Source organism: Nesoenas mayeri (assembly GCF_963082525.1).
Source record: "Nesoenas mayeri genome assembly, chromosome: 3".
NCBI lineage: Eukaryota > Metazoa > Chordata > Aves > Columbiformes > Columbidae > Nesoenas > Nesoenas mayeri.
The window spans coordinates 36,354,918-36,378,991 of NC_137544.1; the positions used below are offsets into that span (position 1 = coordinate 36,354,918).

The 24,074-nt window shown below is 37.6% G+C and overlaps 1 protein-coding gene across 1 annotated transcript in view; it reads right to left on the reverse strand.

Moving 5' to 3' along the window:
- Positions 1-24,074, reverse strand: part of ME1 (malic enzyme 1) — a gene marked incomplete at both ends in the record, with an annotated part of 166,500 nt that overhangs the window by 85,862 nt on the left and 56,564 nt on the right. The window contains 2 exons of the mRNA XM_080342086.1: positions 11,127-11,288; positions 12,476-12,551. Of these exons, the coding sequence (XP_080198212.1) occupies positions 11,127-11,288; positions 12,476-12,551 (238 nt within the window). The remainder of the gene's footprint in view (positions 1-11,126; positions 11,289-12,475; positions 12,552-24,074) is intronic.

Below are 24,074 nucleotides of genomic sequence, written 5' to 3' on the forward strand. Positions count from 1 at the left end.
GCTCATAGCTGTTGAACTATGCCTAAGAAAATACGAGAAAAGTATCTAAATGAAAAGAAGGGAGGTGATGTAATACATTCCCCTGGGAACACCATAGTAAAGAATGGGAAACAATCTGCTACATTTGCAAATAAATCAAAATAGTTAATAGCTCTAAATATGATGGGAAATGCTGTTCCCCTTTATACACAATTATTTCATAAAAGGGGTAGGCAATGTTTTGTAGATTAGCTCTTTTAACATATGATTAGTAAAATGCATTCATTAGAAAGCACAAGCCATTGACATAGTCTTCTACTGAAGGTTTAATAGAACCAAGGTAATACATAGCAAGGCAGAAAATACAGAAGAAACAGTAATTTTAAAAAATTGCAGAAGACTATGGACAAAATTAAAGACAAATATTCTTTAAAAGGCAGTCTTGAAAAGGCTGAAACACAATGGAAACCCCACTACCTTGGGTGAACAGTGTCTCAAGATTCCCTCTTTGGAACCGCACATCAGCGCCATGCTGCAGGCACTTCAGGCAAGGGTTTTAGTCTATAGAGGGTAAAAAACCTTCCTGACTAAAACTGTATGCAGTTTTGAGGATATCCTTGAGAGTATGAATTAGGAAATTTACTATTTGAGTAATCAGTAAAAAATTAACATTTGATTCTTAGGTTTTCAATTGCAGAAGTGAATTCTGAAATATAGCAACATCCACTATTAAAATAAATGGAAATAATTGTGTAGAAGACACCATCAGCAAATTAATTTGTTTTCTTGCAAGAAAATCATGATGCAAGGTGTCTCTCTGAATGTTATTGAACTGTATTTTTAAGGCTACCTAACAGATAATGATAACTGCTAACATCGGCTTCCTTGGCATTCCTTCCAAGCTGAGGTCCACTACAGCAGCACTTGGAGCTCTTGCTGGCTCAAAGAGAAAAGCCAACAATGAAGATTTTTCCTTTCCCAAGAGTAAAGACAGCAACTGTTTGGCTAGCAAGCCTTTATGCCTTTTTTTTTTTCTCACAATTACTATCTATTCCTCTCCATGAGCATTGCTTGACGCATGCTGTCAGTGAGCATGCCTGAACACATCACATTGGATACACTTGGGGAAAAAAGAGAGTCTGTGAAAAACTGATTATAGCTCCCAGAATAAATCTGGACAGAAGGTAAAGAAACATAGAGAGAAAAAAAGCACAGACAAAAGTCAGATGCAAGCTACCATGCAGACTGACACATTTAACAAGATTAAAACAGGAAATGTGGTTTCCAAATAAAGCACAGTATTCCAAAATACGGAATATTCTGTGCAATAAAGGCCTCTCTATCCAGCAGCAATTTACCATTTCTGTTGACAACAGGGCCCTGTGAAAATATGGGATTTTTTAACAGCCCAAATCTATTAATTCTGTGCAAGATGTAGTGGACATATCTGTGTGTGCACAAACATGTCCACATAAATAAAAGCCAAGTCTGAATATGCACCTACGGCTAGACTGAGATGTGAATAACTAGCATTTACTATGAGTATTGAAATAAAAATAAATATGGCAGAATTCTATATTACTTTATTCCTCTTCTCATTACATTATAAATAGCAACTTACTCAAGAAATCCTACCTAACTTTGTGGGATGCGATATAATGGGATCAAATATTATAAAGAATTTGACTAAGGTCTGATTAGACAGATCTTTGGAGACTTATTGTTCTGATTTATTATTTGTAATAATTAAAATGCCTATAGTAGAATAAAATAATCTGATATATTAAAATTCAAGTTTATTTTTTTCCACAAGATTCAGAAAAGTACATAAAAATTATTATTTATTGCACATCTATATCACTGAAATAAAGTGCTACGGAAGATGACCTCGGATAAGTATTCACTGAACCATACCTTTCACTACCATTGTAGTAAGAATTTAAATATTAACTAATACCAGCTTCAGCAATAGTCAACAAAAATGTCACACAGCTCTATTTATTATCTAGAAATGAGGCAACTTTCTGATGATTATTTGCATTTTTGTGTTTTGTTTTGTTAGTTTGGTTGGTTTTGTTTGTTGCTTTTGTTTTGTTTTTATTACTTTAATTGACAGCAAAACCTGTATTTTGAAATATTCAATTTCAAGATAAAATTGGTGAAAAACCTGTTATTGTTGTTAAATATGACCATGCTTCCTCTTGCTCATTATAGTAATCTGTAGCTACATCTCCGTGCCAGTCCACACATTTCAGGGTGTACCTCACCAGCTCAGCAACAAGGGAACCACAAAGCTTCATAGGAAACACAACCAGGTGGAAACTCCTGATCCACAGACTAAAGTACTGAGGCATGGGACATCCAAACAAAGAATTGGAATCAGCTTTAGGATTTAAAAAGTAAATCCCCTCCACCAAATATATAAGTAAAACCCAAAACCAGTCTATAATGCTATTTATCAGTGGTTTTAGAACATCCCATGGTTGTGAGTCCTTGAATAATAGAAGGTTTGGGTTCAAGTTTGTAGCGGATTGTCACAGAAGGGAAATGTTTGACTTATTACTCTAAGGAAAAAGTAACAAAGTTTATAATATCCTGGGAAGTACTCACCTCATGTCTGCAACAAACAGAAAACTGTTCAGGCTATGAAAATATTAATGAGACAAAACCAGCAGTGGTAACATATGGTTTACAAAAGGAAACATGAAATTTTAATACACATGAAGAAAATACAAAGATGATGATACGTATAAAAGCCTAAAGAAGACCTGAGGGATGTTAGCATTTACCAACAACGACAGGCTTCTAATGTGCAACAGGTAAAGCACTAATAAATAGCAAAAACTCCTCTATAATAATAAAAATAACAACAAACACTCCTCTGTAATAATAACAACAATGCCAATCTCTTTGAATATTTAAATATAAATGTTTTCCTTCATTTTTTCATTTATTACATTTCCAGTATCTACATACTTCATGACTGCATGATTAACTGTGTCCTTCACTGAATATGCCTCAGAATCTGGAGCAACATTGGCAACTGAACTTTTGAATTGAAAACCAAATGTTTCATGCTAAATAAATAAATAAATAGATTTGTCACCCCATTACACTCATTTTAAAATAACTGTACCTTCAATAGCATGTATAAAAACCTGTGCAAACTATCCTCTCATTCTGACAAAATTTAACAATTTTGGTCAATATTTCCTTCAAAGAGCAGACTAGGCTTGTCGAGCTATTGCTTTGGCTATACAATACACCACAAGGTCACCTACATAAACCTTGACTTTTCAATTTATTTCAAGTTTCCCTTGAAGCAAGCTTATTTAATATAATTTACTGTCCATTGCTTAAAGCCTGTGATTTCATTTACTCTTCTTTGTCTGTTTTATTACTTTTTATGTGCTCTACTGACAATCCAACCTGGCGAGCTTACAAGACTCAATATCTGAGAAACAGAAATCTAGGAATTTGCAGAACAGACTAATGTAAAATAATAGTTTTGGACAGAAAAAGCAAACTACAACTTCGTCAAAAGACTGAGTTTGAAATGTGTCAACAACAAATCAGCAGCGTACTACAGAAACATATTCAACTGGTAAATCTAAATTTATTATTACATTTACAAATTCTCGACATGTCTGAGTTAACATAGTGAGTCAAAATAACTTTTGAAACTTTCATGTTGTATTACCAGGAATATTTTAACTATTCACTAGAAGCATTAAAGAGCAAGAAACAGAAAGCTCTCAAAAAATCATTGAAAAACATCAGCTGTTGGATACATGTGATCCACTCAAGCATGTCATCCAACAGCCCCTGCACTGAGGGGACATGAAGGCTCTCACAAGCACCATCCATTCCCCAGCTCATTCTTTAGGTCTGCAAGTGTAATATGCACAGTGGCACCATTTCAGTTGTTTCTGTTGTTTAAACAAAGCATGTTTAGGAGCAATGGATGATAACGTATTTATTTTAGAGGTGGAATCTTCTGAAACACATTGGAAAGATGACTCTAAACTCTCCCAATTTAGAAGATGCATCTACAAAAACAGATTGTACCTGTCTATTCCCTCCTCTAATGAATATTCACTCTACTTCAAATAAGTGAAGAGATTTAAAAGGAGACATCCAAATCCAGCAAATCCAAAAAAGAATGGTTTATTTCTTCTGCACAATGGGATAGACAGAATTGTAATGCAGAAGTTACTTTACTTTTCAGTACTTCCGAACACTGAAAAGAGAAAATAAAAAATGACTCATGACATTGACTCTAGGAAAAGTAATACCCTACTACAACATCTTCTTGCCAACTGGAAGCAGGGAAAGGGGAGGCAAAAGGAATAGTCATGTATTTTCTACTTTGTTCAAGTGCTGGCAGTGTGCTTACCAGGGAAGGATCTAACAGCAAGATCTAAGGGGGAAAAAAAATCCATTTGTAAAATAGAACTTAATTGGTGAAGGAGCGTGCAATTATCTCCTACCAGAATGGCAGAGACAGGGAATAGCCAAATGATAAAAAACCCCACAGATTTACTCCGTCAATAGTTTTATAAATTTTCATGCCTGGAATTTAGCACCATTGGGCCACAGCATTACTTTGATCACCTCCCCTGGCCTGGCTGTTCTGTGGAACAGAGAAAAAAGCTTCACTCGGTCAACCAGGTTATTTGATCAGTGACACTTTAACACAGCTAAATAAAAAGCTGTGTACCTAGAAACCTTATTTTTTGATTACACTTAATGTCATTTGTACTTCAGAAATACTAAAAACTACTAGGGAACACACTGGAGAATATAAACTAGAAACAAGAGTCTCATATGCAAAAATAAATCCTGTTTATATAGACAGGAGCATCCTCTAGCCATAGAATTCAGGAAATGCTCCTGTGGTTTATAGTGAAAGTATCACTGTCATGCTGTCTCTACTTCTAACAACTAAAATTCAAGGGGAAGGCAAAAAGACCTTCTTAAATTGCGAGAATATAACCATTCTATAATACATTTACTACACACAAAAAATATGTAAAAATGTCACTCATCTACATATGAATGCCAAATGTGACAGTCTTTTATTTAGAAATCCCTACGGCTGCACACAATTTACATAATTTGTTTGATATATTTACATCTTTAGATTGATAAAACATGACACTGCAGATTTCCTCCAGACTCAGATTTCTTCTAAGTTTCTACTTTGGTTAGAATATGAAAAATAAAAGCAGATTTGTTTCTGTTTTCTCAATAGTTCCCACTTGCACATTCATAGGTAGGCATTTTTCAAGAACATGAATCTTGGAAGGCTGGTACCAGTTCTTATGACAAGTGGGAGTAATTTAGGGAAATGCAGAAAGCTAACAAGCGTGAGTTGAAGAACTGAGCTTGAATTTGCACCTCAGCTTTTCTGGATTCTGTCTTCCACCACAGATGCCTGTCATTCCTCCAAAAGAGTCAGGATTGCCAGCCTAGTCATGCTCATTGACCTATTTAAGTCAACTGTGAGAACTGTCACACTCCTGCATTTAAATACTTGTAGTAAGTTAAGGGACAAGAATATTCCAAAGCAAGCATGCACAAAATAACCTGAAACGGCCACCTGCAAGTCTGCCCTGAAGTGTGGCAGATGAAGGGGTACCTGCCCTAGCAGCTGCCCCGCGTTTCTCTGTCTTGTGCACCTTTCATTATTTAAATGCTTGTATTTGCCAGTTATACGAATAAAGAATGGGTTCAGGTACACATTTGCAAAAAGTGAACTGAACACCAGAATTCACCTCTATATTAATATATGAATGGCGCATATATATATATATACACACACACACACATATATACATATAAACAGCCAACTATCTAACTGATCTAACTGTTTACCCAGGGCTGGAGAAGGTTTGCAGGTCCAGCTTCTCTGAAGCCACCCCAGCTGCAGGTGGAGTGAGTTCTGACACCTGAGCAATCCTGACGGCTGGTGTGTAGCCACTGTCCTGGCACTCAGGACACCCAGATGCCTTCTGCTGGAAACTGCCGAGGTAAATAAAAAGCTCTTCCAACATCAGCTGTCTCAGCTTTTCCACATTGTGTGGAAGTACTATTATAAAGAGTTGAATGCTTTCTACCTAAGCTGAAATCTATGGCAAATGGTTTATGTTTAAATGCTAACACATAATTAATCCTTCCAAAGCTCCCACAACTGGCCATTGCCAGCTCTGAATTTACACATGCCACCAGTCCAAGATCACTCCACCAGACCTGAACTGGTTAGAGCTTCTCTTGTAAGGTACCAAATAAACATAGTTCTCATTCCTCTGTTAAGCATCCATTATTAGATTAAGATTTTTATAGTCAGAAGAAACCCTTTCACCACTGATTTGACTTCTATATAACACAAACCATTAGTCTCCCTAGAATTCACTCCTGCTCTGGCTGGATAATAGTACTTTAGTTTAACCATTTCTCATCTTATGACCCTTGGACATCAAAAACACTGCCTCTAAGTCATTGATAAAGATATTAAACATTGCAGAGCTGAAAAAAAACCAACAAACAACAAACCTGAAATACCATAAAACCACAACTATTTTATTATTCCTCACAGAAATCCAGTAACATTGGAGACCTGCTTTGTTTTTCCATTGGTCCAGCTTCTTAAAAAAACCAGTATGAATTCAAATGTGTTACTGAAGGTAAAAAATAAGGATCAATCAAAAATCTGTAAACTCACTTTAACATCAGATTAAGTTTATTTTTAATAAGCCCAAGCTAATCAGTAATAGTTATTTTACATTTAGCTCCTGATTAGACAATCTTTCTGATTTTACTCAATTCTTTATCTCAGGTTACAGCAACCAGGATCATTGTATCCAAATAAGAGCCTTAACTTTAGTCCAGGCTTCCTGAACTTCTCAGTTCATCCCAGAGATAACTAAAAAAACCCAGTACTTCTTCACCAGACAGCTGAGCGTGGTCCAGAAAGCTTTTACCAGACTTCTGTGGGTTTTTTTAAACAGGCCAAAGCATTATTTGCACATTCTGATTTAAGTATCTTGACAATTTTTTAAAGCTTTTGCTTAACATCTTCATTTGCTGTTAATAAAATAGAAAATAAGATTTCTCACCAAGATAAATAAAACTGGGATTTTAAAAAAAATCTACCATATTTATACTGACAATCTAATACTTGCACAAGTACCACTCCTAAGGCAAAGCATCAGGAACAAAAGAAAATCTCATTCTGACTGTTCGTAATTAATATGAATTAAGTTTCTTTTCTTCAGTGCCTTTACTTTTTTATTGCCTATAAACCAAATTTTTGAACTTGGTTTCTATTATTGGGGTTTGCTGCTTTTTTTTTGGGGGGGGTGTATTTTTTTGTGTTTTTTAACAGTTGGTTTTCACATCCCTGTAAGCCGGGCTGATTTTTAACCAATAGGCTTGACTTGACATTGTTTATTTTGTAAGAGTTTAATAACATGCTTTAAGTAGCAAACGATCATCATTCACATTTTAATGTTTAAAAGTTTTTCCCTTGATTCAGCTTGATTGTTTCTATCATCCTTAAACCATCCCACTTACAGTGCTGAGTACATGTGTTTCAGGTAGGTCTCCATTAAGTTGCAGTTGCTTGTACTTAGACAACCATTTATTTTTCTTCTGCAATCTGTTTCTTTAACCATTTCAAGGTGACAAACATAAATGTCAATAATGTTAGATGTATACTCAAAATCCAGAGAACACATCACCTCAGGATTTTCAACAACACTTTCATATTCTTCATATGTTCAACAACATTTTCACTTGACTAGTGCCCACATATGTTTTACCTGGATCAAAATCCCACCTAAGAAGCAACATCCTCACATCTGAAAAATACATGGCTACTCGGTATGGCACAACTTTTAGTGAGATTGTCACAGTCTGTAGTAAATAACTAATAGTACTCCAAACGATGTTTAAAATGCTTTGGATAAAAATGTCCTATCAGCAATTACTTGCCTCCAATTTATCAGTGACTTGCAAAACAGGCATATTACTTCTGGCAGTGGTCAACACCATTTCTTTCGGACACTCAGTCCCACATTGATTACACATGGAATCATTTATTAGTTTGGTCACACAAGTCTTCCTGCTAGGTCAATTTTTACCCATAAGTAAGCAGTTACCATTTCTCTTGCTGATTATCTAGGCAATTGTATAAAAATGCTTTATTTGCTTCTCTTCTTTCTCCTTGGTTTAATGAGTAGCAGGATAACACCACAGCTAAAAATGCCTCTGCTAAAACTAAGAGTAATAAGACTTCTAATAACCACCAGAAACTGAGTTGCTCTTTTGAGTTATTGTTTTGGGTCCTGTATATATAACAGAACAATACAGGATGAGAACTTGTGAATTTTTTCTTGCAATCTGCTTTAGAGCAAGATTTAATCTTTCTGGAGAATTTGCAGGTTGTGCACAACCGCATTATAGTTGCCAAAAATACATATTTTAAAACTTATTTTAAAGCAGTGAGGCCCCCACAGAATGGGAAAAGAAACTAATCTAAATGGAAAACATCTGCACATTTCAAAAAACATGTTCAGCATAATTATTATTTATATATGTTCAAGTTATGAGAGTGATTTCTATTGTGTCTTATTACGGAAAATCCTGGCTACAGTAAGAAAATATAGCATAAAAATGCAGTTATTTGTCCAAGAGGTTTAGATTTTAAGATAAGGAATTGCAGTGCAATTCCAGAGCAGCTTGACCTAATATAACCAGCTTAGCCAGCAAAAAGTGATCATTTCTTGGTCATTTCAGTTCTCTGCATGGCTCACCACCTTGTCACACAAACACCAGCATCAGGCAGGGAACAGGGCTGTGCTGCTGGGGGAAATCGAAGGCATTAGAGAGAAGAAATAAAGGGTGCTGGAGCCCCAGAATACCCAACTTTGACTAAAGTAGCCAAGTAACAGCACCCAAACTCCCACTAATTAATATTATCAGGCCCATGCAGTCTCTTCAGTCAAGGGGTACGCCAACAGGGTTCCACCTATTCATAATCCTACAGCAGAATTCAAAGTTTTCAGTCCCAGGTACAGCTGTTAGATAAATGTTTAAACATCAGAGCAACCAGTCCCCACTGGAAAAAGCCATGAAACATCTACATTTTGAAGTGTAGTCTAGTACATCCCTGAAAGAGCAATTGTGCTGCCTCTAGAGTTGACCATAACCCAACCATGATTCACAGCCTTGATTTCTCTCATGCAGCTGACTTCTCAATCCCACAAAAACCCGAATGAGCATAAACCGCACTGATCCGTAAGCTAATATAATTCCTTGCATCTGCTAGAGCACTGGAAAAAAAAAAATCAACAAAAATAACTTTTTTCCCAACATCCCATTCATTCAAACTTGGTTTAAGGTCTTGTACCAGTAAATTTAGCTGGAGATTTTACACTGTTGGGTAGTGTGTGCATGTGTGAGCTTGACAGACACCTGGGCAGGAATGAAAAGCACCCTGACAGACAATCCTGCCCTGCACTAGCAGCCACCGTGCTGGCTGGAGACTGAAGCACGCTCAGCCTCTCATGGCACTGTACGACTAAGCTGAAGCAGTTTATAACATGGTCCTGAAACCACATTCCCAAGTGAAACAACAAAACACATCCTCCTGATCAGAAGGTGAATATTTCAGAGCATCAATAAACCCCAGCTCACACAATTTTTATGCATCTTGTAATACTTTAGGTTTGCTAATCTTTCATACACATTGAACTCATTGTTTTGTCACAAGACCAGTGACATGAAAGTATTTGCGTGTGTATATACATACACATTTGATATCTTTCAATAAAATAATATGCTATGAAAAATTAAAACATTACAATGGAACTCAAGCATAAAAGCAAAATGTAAAGCCTACTACAGTACCAGCAGTAGCTGATGCCATTAACTGCCTAGAAACATTCAGTAATAGATTAGGTAACTGACCCAGCTGCTCAGACCAGGAATAAAAACATTTTACAGATAATGAGACTTGTATGTGATTAGATATGGCTTTGTGCTACAGTGCACAGCCACATCTCACAAGTAAGTCTGTCCACTTTCAGAAGGGGGTTCTGGGGGGATGGAGAGAGCGAGGGGAGCAGGCTATTTCTCAGTTTAATAAAGTTTTCATGATGTACTGTCCAAATTATCCCAGTGGGGCAGGGGTGGAGGTGTGTGTATAAAGCTGGAGATGCACACACCCAATCCAACAATCTAGAAGTCCCAGCTAAATTTACAAGAATGCTTTATTTAGCTATAATACATGTATTATATATATGTATATAAATACATGTATTTCTTATACATTTATCATGCATAAAGTTTAACACTTGCACCATTTATGGTATGACATTTGTTTATTTCTGCTAAAGCATAATGATATTGCTGGTGAAATTTAATTTTACATCATTCAGAGTCACTAAATCCGGAATTTTTCAGAAAGGGAAAAAAAGAACAGAGGCCAAATAATTAACTAGTAATCCCAGGAGCCCTGGGAATAACAAAGCCAATTTTTAGCAATTTTATATCTCTGCACTTCACTATTAACTTGGGAAGCCAAGTTAAAGAGGGTTAGGTCCATTTATTTGAAGCACTAGGACCTCATTTGGGGAAAATTCACAGCACCACCGTACTTTCTATGGCTTAAGTCAATGTACAACCGAAGTATGTAGGCATATTCCCAGCACAGATCAGGCTGTAGCTTCACACTGTTCACCAGAACAAGGGGCACAGTCAGAATTCGCATCTGAAATCACTGCAGAGGAATTGTGCAGTAGAAGGGGAGAAAGAATGCTGCCTTAAATTATATTTTAACTCTATCATCCCCCTCTTCTTGAGATCTAATTTTCCACACTCCTTTTTAAGGCCTACGGTGTGTACAGCATGTTTTTACAGAGAACAGCATCCTTAATTACTTGAGCCTTACAACACAGTTTACACTGTGAATTAGGACGAGTATACCTACACTCTGTATCAGGATGAGATTTTATCACGGGATTTTTTTGCAAATAACTAAAGCCAGTATCACAAGAAAGAAAACCAACTTTTTTACAATTCAGTTTTAAATAGTTCCTCTCAAACAGCTCATCATACCCACCATACCTCAGAAAAGGATTTACCTCATTATTTGTTCCCACATCCAACATCACTGGTAGACACTGGTGAGGTTTTACTCCTCCACATGCCGTATAAAGCGCCAGTTTACCAACCGGAATGCCCATTCCGTAACAGCCAAGGTCTCCAAGACCAAGAATGCGTTCTCCGTCTGTCACCACAATAGCCTGAAGGAAGAAATAAAAGCACTGTAAAAATCACTTCTTTGCTTGTACGTACTAAGTATTCCATTATCTTCTTAAAATCGTTTTTTAAATTTTCATGTAAAAATTGTAACAGGTACAAACAAGTCCATAGTACAACAAAGGGTCTGAATTGTTTTATTGTATTTCACCGTGGTTTGCTTGCTTCACTGTAAATGGGACTTCCACATAAAACATTTAAGAATACACAAGAGAAGTATTTAGTATTATATTACAAGGGAACTGGCATTGTTCACTCTTACGTTTTTCTGTCAACAGTATGAAAGCAGAATATGAAGGGAAAGGAAGTCATCCACAAAAAAAAGAAGAGCCGCGGCCTCCTGGGTTTTGTCACGGCTGTTTTCAGCAGAACCAGGGCCAGCCTCTCCTGCCGGCCTCTGACAGGGCTGTCTACAGCCACCTGGTTCTTACCCTTCAAAGACGTATTTCTTCTTCCCTTGAGCAAATAACACACTCCATCATACTTATACATATGAGGAAGTATGAGTTTTCATTGCTAGAAATATAATATCTCGGTAAACCTAACAAAACTGTCTGCGCTAAAAAGGAAGATTTTTCATAGGGAAGGGCAGAAGCGCTCAGCACGGCAAGCAGCTGACAACACACTAATTCCTTTATCCTACTCTGTGACCAGCCACTTCAATTGTAAATTTAATATTTTTTTGTGAGAGAGCTCATCAGGTATCATATGTGGAGAACTATTAACCCAAACACTAGAACAGGCTGCCAGGAGATCTTGTGGAGTCTCCACCCTCAGGGATGCTCAAAACCCACAGGCTGACTGTGGCACTGAGTGACCTGTCCTGGCTGACCCTGCTGGAGCAGGAGGATGGACTAGATGATCCCCTGAGTTGCCTTCCTACCTCAACCACTCTGTGATTCCCTGGAATGCAGAAAAAGTGTTCAGGGTTTTTTTTGATACCTTACATTGAGCATAATTGACCTATTAATCAGTAAAGGATACCTGTAGCTAACTAAGTTAGAGTTTAAAAGCCTCACACTTTGGCTGTAATGTCATTGTTTCTATTTTTAAAATGAGCTATGAAATCACTGAAATCTAATCGATAAAAAGGCTTATAAAAATATCTCAAGCATGTCACTTCGGGTGCAAACTAGTGTCAGCTTTGTCACGCAACTAAAACTGAACTTACCTTTATAACACTTTCTGGCCAGGATTGAAGCATTGTAGCAATGTGTCCCCGGTCATGGATAGTAATAAAAAGACCTCTGCAAATAAAAAAATAGCTTTCATATAAACAGGTGATTAAATACTTCAGGATAAAACAATTTAATAATAAATTAACTCTATGCAAACATGTTTCCAACATACATAGTTTCATTTCAATCATAAGTACTCAATTTTGTATGAATGAGTAAATTAAATGTCTGCATTTAGTAGAAGTCATGGAACATGTAACTCAGTAAGGCTTCACTAAGCAGTGAGAACCTGTAAGAGTAATTTCTGAAAATTGTCACATTTGATTTTAACGCTCATTGAGCACTTGATCTATTCAGATATGTTTGTAAAATGTCCCAGACCACAAAATGTGTTTATCTTATGACAGTTATCAATAGTGCACCAGCAGTCCTGACATTTACAGACAAGAATGGGCCAAGGTTTTAATCTATGAACAAAACCTGAAATAAGCCATATATTATCATTACATAAAATAATTCAAGAGCATTCGGTTATGTGTTTAGAAAACAGTCTATTTAATTAGATTGCCTCTTTGACACGTACAAAGGTAAGAAATTATCTTCTTTATATGAAAATCTCTTTGATTTGAAAGTGTGTAGCACATCCTACAGTGCTAAGCAAACAAAATTTTAACTTTGAACAGTATTTGTAAATGAGCCTTTAATTCCATCAATCCAGAAGAGTATAAAAAAAAAAATACAGAAAAGTGTAATTCTCATTTCATTTTTAATATAGAAGGAAAATCAATATAGTATCTTACACTACTCTTCTTAATTTATTTTATGAGACATGCAGCTATACATTCAGATCCACTCAGACTGAATTTAATTACATTTCTTATGTACTTTTCTGAGGTGAGCAGAAAAATATTTTCCTGTTAAAGTCAATCTCTCAAAAATCATGAAGAAAACATCCACAAAGAAGTACATGAAAAAGATGTCTTCTTTTAATTAAACTTGGCACTAGTAAGTATAAGGAGTTGTCTTCTGGAATTATTTTAAAGCATTTCATCCACCTATTATAAAATTCATAATGTAAAAATTATAGCAGAGTACTGAAAAATAATGTAAATTTAAGTCTACCACAATTTCTCCATATTCACAGAAGTGGGTACATAACCATATGGGTGTACATGAAGCTAGCAACTCAGGGAAACACTTGTCAAATATGACTGCAAGTACTCCAAGTCAAGCAAAAAAATTCCTGCAGTGCACATTAGTCACGATACCCAAATTAGTCCAAAAATTATATTTAATTGCCTATGTTTACATATTTCACATGTATTAGATTATGTTATTATTTTATATTATTATTTATATTATTATTTTAACTGTTTAAATTTCATCTTATGCATTTTCCCCTAAAACTGGGAATTCTCTGATCCTGACATTGCCAATTAATTCCCCCTCTGCTTTCACTCCCCAAGCTCTGAACAAATGCACCAGGCTGGGTGATTATGTCTATCCGTTGTTTATTAATAAGTAACACCTGTCAGCACACGAATTCCTCCACCTCAGTGAAAGTGACAGTCCTTGGGCATGGGAGGTGTTAATATTTACAGTACTTTTCATAAGGTGTGGTATTTACAGCACGCAATCATTTCTCTTTGTGAGCCAGCTACCTGGAAAAAGATGCCCCTAACAGTGCAAAGCCATAAAACAGCAAAGCAAAATAAACGGGGATGCTTCCTTCCTGATGTATTGTACAGCGTGTCGTTTTATAAAACACCATGTGAACTGCTAAATCATAAAATACATCTTATGAAAACTGCTAGCCTCAGAAACAGCCAATCGTGAGAGACGAGCATGCAAAAGGAAAATTAAGAGTGCAGGAGGAAAGCTATCTGGAAGCATCGCCCCTCTCTTTCTCCCTATCCTTCAGTTTACACTGACCTAATAGATTCGTGTTAAATGAAGCAAGATTTTGTATTGACTTTCTAAAGAGTTGCAGCCCAGCCCAATGTGGTTAAATGACCTCTTCCTTGCAAGCTAGGGAGAGGGGTCTCCATGGAATAAATTCCCCGGCAGAGGAAAACAAAGGCAGGGTGGCTGCTCCAGGAGGAATTTTGTTAGAACATTTGTAAGGACCTTTGAATAAGTATTGAGAGCGTATTTCAGAAATCTGTCCAAGCAGGATCACATTCAAATGACAATGGAAAATAGGGGCTGAAATGTAAACAGAGTCATGTCGAAAGCATTTCACTCCCCTCCTTCTCCCCTTCCCTCTATTCTTTCTGTAGATGAGTAAAATGTTTCTGGATGCATTGTCCTGACTGAGAAGCTATTCCTGGATTTAAGGGCACAAAAAAGATACAAGAATCTTCTTTCATCTGAGTCTTCCTCATCTTTCATATCTTTACTTAAAGCACTTTTTTTCCTTTATAGTGTCCTCTGCAAGAGGCTACACCATGTTGCAAGAGGAATCCCAGACTGAAGTGGTGTCAGTCACAAGAACATTCTACTGACATCACTGGCACTGAACTCGCTGGTAATTCTACCTGCAGGTAACCATCAAAAGGTAACGCTATGTATTTTTATCTTCTCCATGAGGTCATGCTATGTCCAGGAAAAGCACCAACTGAATCAGGTTATTACAGGGTGACACAAGCTAACAAGTTTGCCGACTCTTTGGCTACCTAGCAGATGTTATAGTTAGTTTTTGGCTGTCATAGCACAGTCGTGAGAAGATTCGAGAAAGGAACACGGCATCAATTTCAAGCCACAAAACATTATAGGCTGTACACTATAAAATTTAAATCGGATTAATTTATGTAGTTATTTCAGTCCAAAAATAAGTCAGAACTATCCATTGGAGTGTGACATTAACAGTAAGTACTGTCATGTGAGTGACGCACACCCCGCTCTGCCAGCTGCAGAGCAAGGGACAGCCCGTGTGATGTGCATCTGTCTGACAGCGCTTCGGGATGCAGCTGCTACAGCAGATGCACGAGGAACACATTTCAATGCATGGAGAAAGAAGCAAGATACAGAAAAAATGCTTAAAGATAAGGTTTTGTAAAAAAAAAAAAAATATACAAAAAAAGGAGGAAAAATATGGTGCTTGTTTCTCGGCATGCACATATTCACGTATCTAACAAGAAAAGCACCTCACGGGGAAGCGGGCTGCAGTTCTGTACACGCTTTCAAAGCAGCTCAGGCTGGCAAACCCACTGTAAAAGCAAATGTAGGTTTTATGACACAGTACAGTCCTTTCTATTTGAACTGACATCTCGGTTACAATTATTATCTTTTCTTGCAAAGCAACAAACTGAGACCTGCTGAGGCTTAAAAGGCCAATCAGCAAAACAGTGACTTAAAACTGACTTGAGGCTTGCAGCAGCAGATTGGTCTTCAAATTAAAGTGTTCCTTTTGAACCTGGAACACGCAGGTCTACGTGGAACTTGTCTGAAGGCACATGGAGATGGGCTCATCTTCAGTCACTCTGGCCTCAGTTAGATCTCAGTTCTGTACTGGTTTATACCAGTCTAGCCAAAGGGTTCACCTCTGCTCATACCCACTTCAGATAGCCAGACAATACATGAAACTACAGCGGAGGAACAATTATGCAAAGCAGTAACTATTCCTCCTTCTTGTCACACCACCAATAAGACCACAACCCTGAAGAGTGAGGGGGGAACCACAGCAGGACATCGGGAACCACTCAACAAAGGGGGGATCTGTTTTGGGTCACTGAGCCCACTGCACTGCAGCAGATGTCACCAGCTGTGTGGAGGCCATTCTACATCACGTAATTTGACACTGTTTTATTAGGAGTCTGATCTATGAGAACAAAGCAAACAGAATTAAATGGAGTATTTGTTTATTATGCTTCAAGGAAATAATGTCCCACCAGCAATGTATTTATCTATTTTCTGTTAAAGTACAGTTTAGAAAAATGTGTCATCCTCTCTTTCCTCTTCTTATAATAACAGGAGCCACTCTAATGTTAGTTTCTGAAAATGCCAAACATTTTTAATAAAAAAAAGTTCAAACTTTTCTCACAACCCTAAATGTTCAAAATTGTTATTTGAATTATGAACTGTACATAGAATTATAATAGAGTTGACTTAACTTCCCCAGGCAGCCTAAATCAACAAGCTTAAAAAAAATAATAATAAAAAATCTCAGGGACCAGCCTCAGTTTATTCCCGAGTCTGGACTTTCCTGAACTGCTGAACTTTGAAAGAAAGAGGTAAACTACTTCCCTCAGTCCCTGTTGAAATTCCCTCCTATTTTTGTTAAAATTATAAAAAGCAGTACAATACAAACATTGTACTAGAAACTAAGACTACCTATATCCCCCAAAAGAACAGACTGCTTTTTATTTCACCAAGTAGTAATAACATTTCTCATTGTAACTGTTCAATATGGTCTCCTGTCATCATATGAAATGTACTCAAATTTTTAATTACATCTTACCTTACCAGGTTCCTTTTGATAGTAAAATTCGTTCCAAGACCTCTGAGGCCTAATAAATACAGCTGATGGGCTGATTTAAGAAATGCAGCTGTTCACAGATTTATTTATTTATTTTACCTTTCTCTCTGTACAGGGTGAATTTCATTACTTTGCAATACACAGGTATTTCTTTCAATAAATAAAATAGCTGATCCTGAAATTGCAGCTGCTACTGACCTTCATCCTGAATTCACCAGTATTAAAGAAACTTGGGCTCTATATACTTTCTAGACATCGCATATGCAAACCGTATTTAAACAGAAAAGTTTCTAAGAAGCAAAAGAAAAACATCAAAAATAGGCCAGGAGCATTAAGAGGAGAGTAAGTACTGTTAACGACTCTAAAAGCCTGGAGCTGTGCATGAGTAAAATAGAGTTCATAAAACGGATAAGTACTAGGAGCATATGCAAAACAATGGGGAGTAAGTTATTAACCCAGAAAAGACATAAAAGTTTATAAACATTTCATGCTTGGAATACGGTTCCCTAAATGATTGATTATAGTTATTTTTAGAAGAAAGTGATTTCAAGTATTCTGGAAGACAGATGCTAACGTCTGCCAACTCTAGTTAGCTGTACTTAAAAGAACAATGGAAGTCTTATTGTAAAATTTTATAATAACTCAAAAGCCTATGTGGCATTGGAGTGTAAGGAAATAATTAAAATAGAGAAAAATACATTGTTCATAATCGCTGTAAACAGGAAATGCTAATGGCAAGGGGTCTGAACAGTCAATCTTCAGCTAAGAAGCAAACCAGTATTTACTCTTATTTCAAGACTCCCTTCTGAAAATGCTGTTTCACGGCACTACTTATCCAGTGTCAGCAGCCTGTGTAGCACTCTTTGACATGCCCAAGTCCAACAAAGCTGCTTATCAATCCCTGTTACAAAGTACAGTGATTTAACAGTTACTAGAGTTAAAATACATAGCAGAGACACATAAGTTCAGGGCGTTTACAGAAGGGTACAGTCTGCACCGTGAATTAGCCTTAAGAGCAGAAAAGTGATGAAACTAACATGAAAAGAGAGCAGCTGCAAGCCTGGCATTTGAAAATACAACCTTGGGAGAATGAGGTTTCAGAAAAGAAACGATAGGGTTTGGAGGAGTAAAAGGCACATAACCACAGTGACACAAAGATGCTGTAGGATTTTTAAGTATGGATGTTATAACATCATTTACAAATAAATGATGATTATGTTAATAATAATAAAAATAATTTTTTTTTTCAAGACAACTGGGATAAGTAGCTGGTTAAGATGATAACTTCTTCAGCAAGCTGCAGTGCTTCAGATGCTGCACATCCAAGGATAAAAGTAAATACATTGTTCACACTGTGCTCAGGCCTGCCTAAGAGCTCCGACTAGAGCCTGTGGCTCTGCCTTGTCTCTTTGATGAGGGACACTATGTGCCTCAAAGAGCCCCATCCAGGCACCACTACAGTCAGAAGACCAGGCCCAAACAACCCCATGGGTTACAGGAACCTCCAAATGGATTCCTCTTGCCTACATCTCGTGTTTTCTTCCAGCAAACTTACTTGGCAAAATGTCATCACCCAGTTGGTCTGGGTGCATTTTCAAATACAGCCAGGGCTGTCCAGAGACACAACATCAGGTCTCAGCACATCCCCTCTCCATCCCAGTGGGATTAGGGTAGTGGGGAACCCGGGGCTGCTGCTCAATAACCTGCAACACAGCGAGTGGTCACACTCCTGATCCACCTCCAGGCAGGGGACAGATCACACAGACATTGCCCCATCTGCCCTCCTGCATCTGAAACATCCTCCAGAGCTTACACGCAGCACCTATTTTGTATATTGTGATAGTAAAAAAAGGGACAAGTTACCTATAGCAGTACAGACTGAAGACAAATGAAAAAGGAAAACAGAAAAAAAACCTGCACATGGGCTGCTGTCCTATCATTTTTCTCCAACAAGTCTAGACTTTCCCAGCCTTCTGAGGGCCTGGTTCTTGCTACCAAACCACGTAATCTCTACATTGCTATTTGAGTGTATAAAGACTTTTGCAAAATGCATCTTTTTTTGCTTGAAACATCCTGTTTTTTACTTTTTTAGAATGCCAATCAGGTAAACGCAGGCTCCAAAAATGGGCAATAAAGCAACCCAATTAAGTAATTCCTTAACTGCTCCCAATCAACACACACACAAAAATACATTGTTAAAATAATCTGAGTAAAACATTACAAGCCTTACACACCAAAACTTTAAAACCAATTTTACATAGTGCATAAAGCAATTACAGCTTGTCACTTTGCTAATAATCCACAATAAAGCAATTATAGCTTGTCACTTTGCTAATAATCAGAAAGTCTCTCACATATAAGTCAAACTAATTCAGATGAAAACCAAGAACACTTCATTGTAAAAGCAACATTTCATGGACTTTATCATTGCAGATTTTTTACATCAACATAAAATACTCCTTATTGTATAACTAGATAACTGTTTTTTAATTAGTGCCTCACCACCTTTACTTAAAAAAGCAAGCAGCACAGTGGTTTGTGTTCTAAATATTCAGACGGTAATGATGCATCCTTTTCATACAGCAGACCAGATCAAATCATATCTTTATATTTGCTTCTTAAAACATTAATTCATTGATTTAACTATATTCCTAAAGTATCATTCATCTAGACAACCAGCTTTTATGTATTGTTGCTTAACCACATAACAGCAATTCGATGGGATGAGTTTGTTTCAAAAGGAAATGGCAGACTTGGGGAAATGCTGTGTTTTAAGACCCAGAGCTGTTTTGCTCCAGAAGCTACTTAAATTATTCTGACAGTTGCTCAATAAATAACTTAATTACTTACACTCCAATAGACACAAATAGAACTATTTGAAGATTGTGAATGAGAGAATAGTTTACCAGAGCCATATGCATTCATTTATAAGACAAAAAATAACCCACTGTTCTGCTTCAATAGCTATCACTCTTGTATTTTTTATGCTAATATTAACTGCATAAAGAACCATCTACAAACAACATCAAGCATGTATCTACTAGGAATCTTGCAATGCTACTGATGTTTTTCTAAAAACACTTTTAAATGTTATTTAAACTGTGAAGTACTCAAACAAGTGAGATCACTGTCCTTCTATTTACTTCAACAACTTGTGCTGCCCCAGCTCGTTGGAACATGGAAAATTTCCAGTATTTAGACAATAGCATCCTTTAAGCCAGTTTTCACTGACCTTTAAGTCACCACCATTTGCTCTCAATAACCATTAACGAGGACAAAAGTGAAGACTCATTCTGCTTACAGCGTATCCTACTCAACTTCCACTTTAATGAAGAAGTCACTTCTGAAAAGAGGCGCTGTCTTCCATTTGTAGAACTGACATTATCTGCTGAAAAGGAACCAAGGGAACAGCTCGATTGATGTCACAGTGACAGAGCAGTTCCTAACGCAAGGAGCTGCCGTGCTGCGAGGTGAGAAGGCAGGAGGCTGATGGGTTAAACCTGTTACCCAGGATTGCCAGCGAGCATCCCAGCACAGAGCAGGGCTGTTTCACACCCAGGCTTGAGCATTTGGTGGCATCTCTGAGACCCCCATGCCAAGGGCACAGAGACCACAGCATCGCGGACGTCAGCCAGGATCGCTGGAGATCACCCAGTCCAAGCCCCCCAAAATTACTTGCTTTGTTTGGATTATATGCATTCTTATAGTTTTTGTCTATCTGATCTATGTTTCCAGCAATCTCTCGTGTACCTACAGCTGTTTTCTAAAAAAGTACTGGTTTTCCTGCATGTGGTTTAATCACTTAATATTCATTAGCAGAAAAAGGTCCATATACAAAGCAGAACTGACTTGCAATGCCACCACATAACTCAGAGAGCAGTGGGCAGGATGACAGATGCCTCATTAACCTTTCTCCACCCAACAGCAAATTACACTACATTAATATTATTCCACAATAGACTTGATGAAGTTATTATGACCTGCTGTTTTTACATTTGTTTTATTACAATTCACACTGCTGACACTTTTTATTGAACAGCGCACATAAGAAAATAGTTTTATAAAGCTATAAAACTTTGCTAAAAAGGATGAAAATGCCATGCAAGAAATAAAAGGGTTCATTTCTATCCCAAAACTTTTGTCTCTCGCCTTCTCCTGAAGCCTCATATCAGTAGAGGCATACGGCTGTCTCAAAAGCAGCGCATAAAAATCTCCCCAACTGAAAGCATCCAGCCATACATATAGAGAAACAAGATACATTAAAAATCACAAGCATTGTTATGTTCTTGAAGGCTGAAAACATTTATGTCTTCTCTTCACTTTAAATTTTCTGTTTTAATACCTGATTATTTCCCTTATTTATTTAGAAAGCTTCAAGTCACAGACAAAAAAAATGATGTTCCAATATCCAAGCTACTGCAAAGTTAGAGTGATTTCACTGGAGTTTTTCCTTTCCTCTTTTGGACTTCCCCAAATACAGTCACAGGAATAACTGACGTTTGGGTATTCTGGTTTTGTTTTTGTTTTTTAAAGCTACTATATGTTGTACTGGAAATGAAACAATGAGACAATGTTGGACTGCTGAGTAATGACAGCATTTTGAACAGAGAAGCTGCTGAGTGTGTAAGCAGGGGATTTAGGTGGTGCTGAAGGACGTGCAACAAACGTACAGAAAACAAGAGCTGGAGAAACTCCAGCATAAGCACACCCCTAAACGAAAACATCCTCTGGACATGAGCTGGGATATATACAGAATGAGCTAATAAAGCATTTTAATGTTTCTAAGTCACTTCTGTGTCATCTGAAATACTACTGGTACCTCGTTTTTCAACATCAGAGGATAGTAATGGGAATTACTATGGGTTTTGAAAAAACTCACTGTATAGAGGCAGAAAGGATTCCTCTATCTCTAAAAAGATCTCAATGTATAAAAACAGCCCCTCACACTAAATGCTTATCAATCCCCTATAACAGTTCACTACATACGACATGCTCACAGTGCCTGTGCATACATCCCTACTGCTGGTGATACTTATTTGTAAACACATGCACTCCACACTATTCTGGAGACATTCAAGACCTGCCTGGACACATTCCTGTGTAGCCTCATCTAAGCGTTCCTGCTCTGGCAGGGGGATTGGACTAGATGATCTCTTGAGATCCCTTCCAATCCCTAACATTCCGTGATTCTGTAATACCATTTCTTTTTTATCCCACTGATGAGTAAGCCCTTTCCCTTCCACGGCATAGCCCTAGGAAGGGAGCAAGAGGAACACACCTTTTTCTTACTACATCTCAGGCAATGAATTGCAAGTTTAAGTAGCACATGAAAGGGAGAGAGTATACATGCCTGTGAGTATACATGCCTCAAATCTCTAAGAACAGCTAATAGCTATGGAAAAGTAACTTCTTCCTTTAAGTGCCTCTCCATGTGTAAATCTCTAAGCAAGCCCTGCAGTGCTTGCCCCAGGCAGTGTTACCTCTTCTAAGAGGGTTTTGGAAAAGCCACTTTTAAAAAAACTGAGGGACTGCCATCCAGAATGCAAACAACTCTGTAACTCCTCAGCAACAGCAAGTTCAATATAAATGTTAGATAGCCATTAGCACTGGGCCCTACTATAAACACACTCAGCGAAGAAGTCACAGCTGCTGCTTCGGTTAAGAACCATCAGATGACTCCAGTGGCACAATGAACGACACTTATTGATAGAAAACAATTTCATTTTAACACCTTCATAGCATCCACGCAATTGTTGTCCCCTTTCTCTGAAAAGAAGGGAGTCTCTTGGATGTCTTAGCACACTACAAGATAATATATGTCTTCTAAAAAGACCTTTGCTTGTCAGTCTAAAAGGCTGAGCATGCCTGATACTGAAGGTGTACACAACAGCCTCAATAAATAAGTTGTAGCTTCTCCTCCTTTCCTAACCTCTTTGCAACAAAAAACAGACCATTGTTTCTCCATAGGCAAAGACGTTTCTAACTTTAAAGTTTCTGGCTGTATTTGGCTGTGCTAAAAGATTTACCTCACCTTCTGCAGCAAATCAGTTGCATTGCTCTAGAGAGCTGTCCTTTCCCTGAAAGCCGCTGCAAGCAATGAGAGTTTGATGGTGGTGTGAAGCTGACATCAATACATCAAATATCACTAACAGCCAAAAAAAAAAAAGTCTCCAAGACAAGAGGTTGAGACTTTAAAACGAAAATTATCACCTACTTTATGCTGGATCGACTTTACTCTGAGCACTTCATCATCCACAAAGGGATTCACACTGACAACTCATGTTCCTGTTCCAAAGGCTGATCAGACACCTGAAAAAAATCTTGGACCACCTTGTTTGTTCATGTGGCACAAGCTGTCACTTGTCTGTGTTGTCCTAAATGACTGCTAGGATCATGCAGAATCCTAGTCCACCAACATGCAAACGATGTTCACCCACAGACCACAACTTCAGGGCTGTCCAAAGACCCCCAGTCCAGAAGGGAGGCAACTACATCTATTATTTTGCACAAGAGGTAAAGATGAAGCAGCATCCACTTGCAGACATTGTGTGAGATCTTGCACCAACATTATTTATTAATGCAACTCAGAAGAGCTAACTACAAACAGTGGACAGAACAGAAACTGGGCAGTTCAATAGCACAACTGGAAGCATCTCAGCACAAGTCAGGAATACAAAATTACAAAGTATATGTCGCCATCTTGCACAATAGATCCTTAATACATCCAAGGATAGGATTCCACTCAGACTGTGAGACTCAGATAACAGAAGTGGTCCTCAGGAAGTCAAATGCTGGCTGCTGGGGAACTGCTATCATTTGTATTAACTGCAAACACTGAACCATGTAGGACCTCTGGCTGATCAGGTCTGAGGAACAGAACTGAGAACTTCCATGTGAATTTGACTAAGGGACGAGCTGTTTTTCTGGATAATAGAAGACACTGGTATGCCTTGCAGACTTAAATGGCCATCAAGAAAGGATAACTCTTTTGAAAGAGTCTTTGATGACTTCAAGAGACAAGACTATTAACATTTTTTATAAAATACTTTATCTGGACTTGGATATAAGCACCTTGCAGTTCAGGAATCAGTCTTCCTTGTGGACTACACAAACCA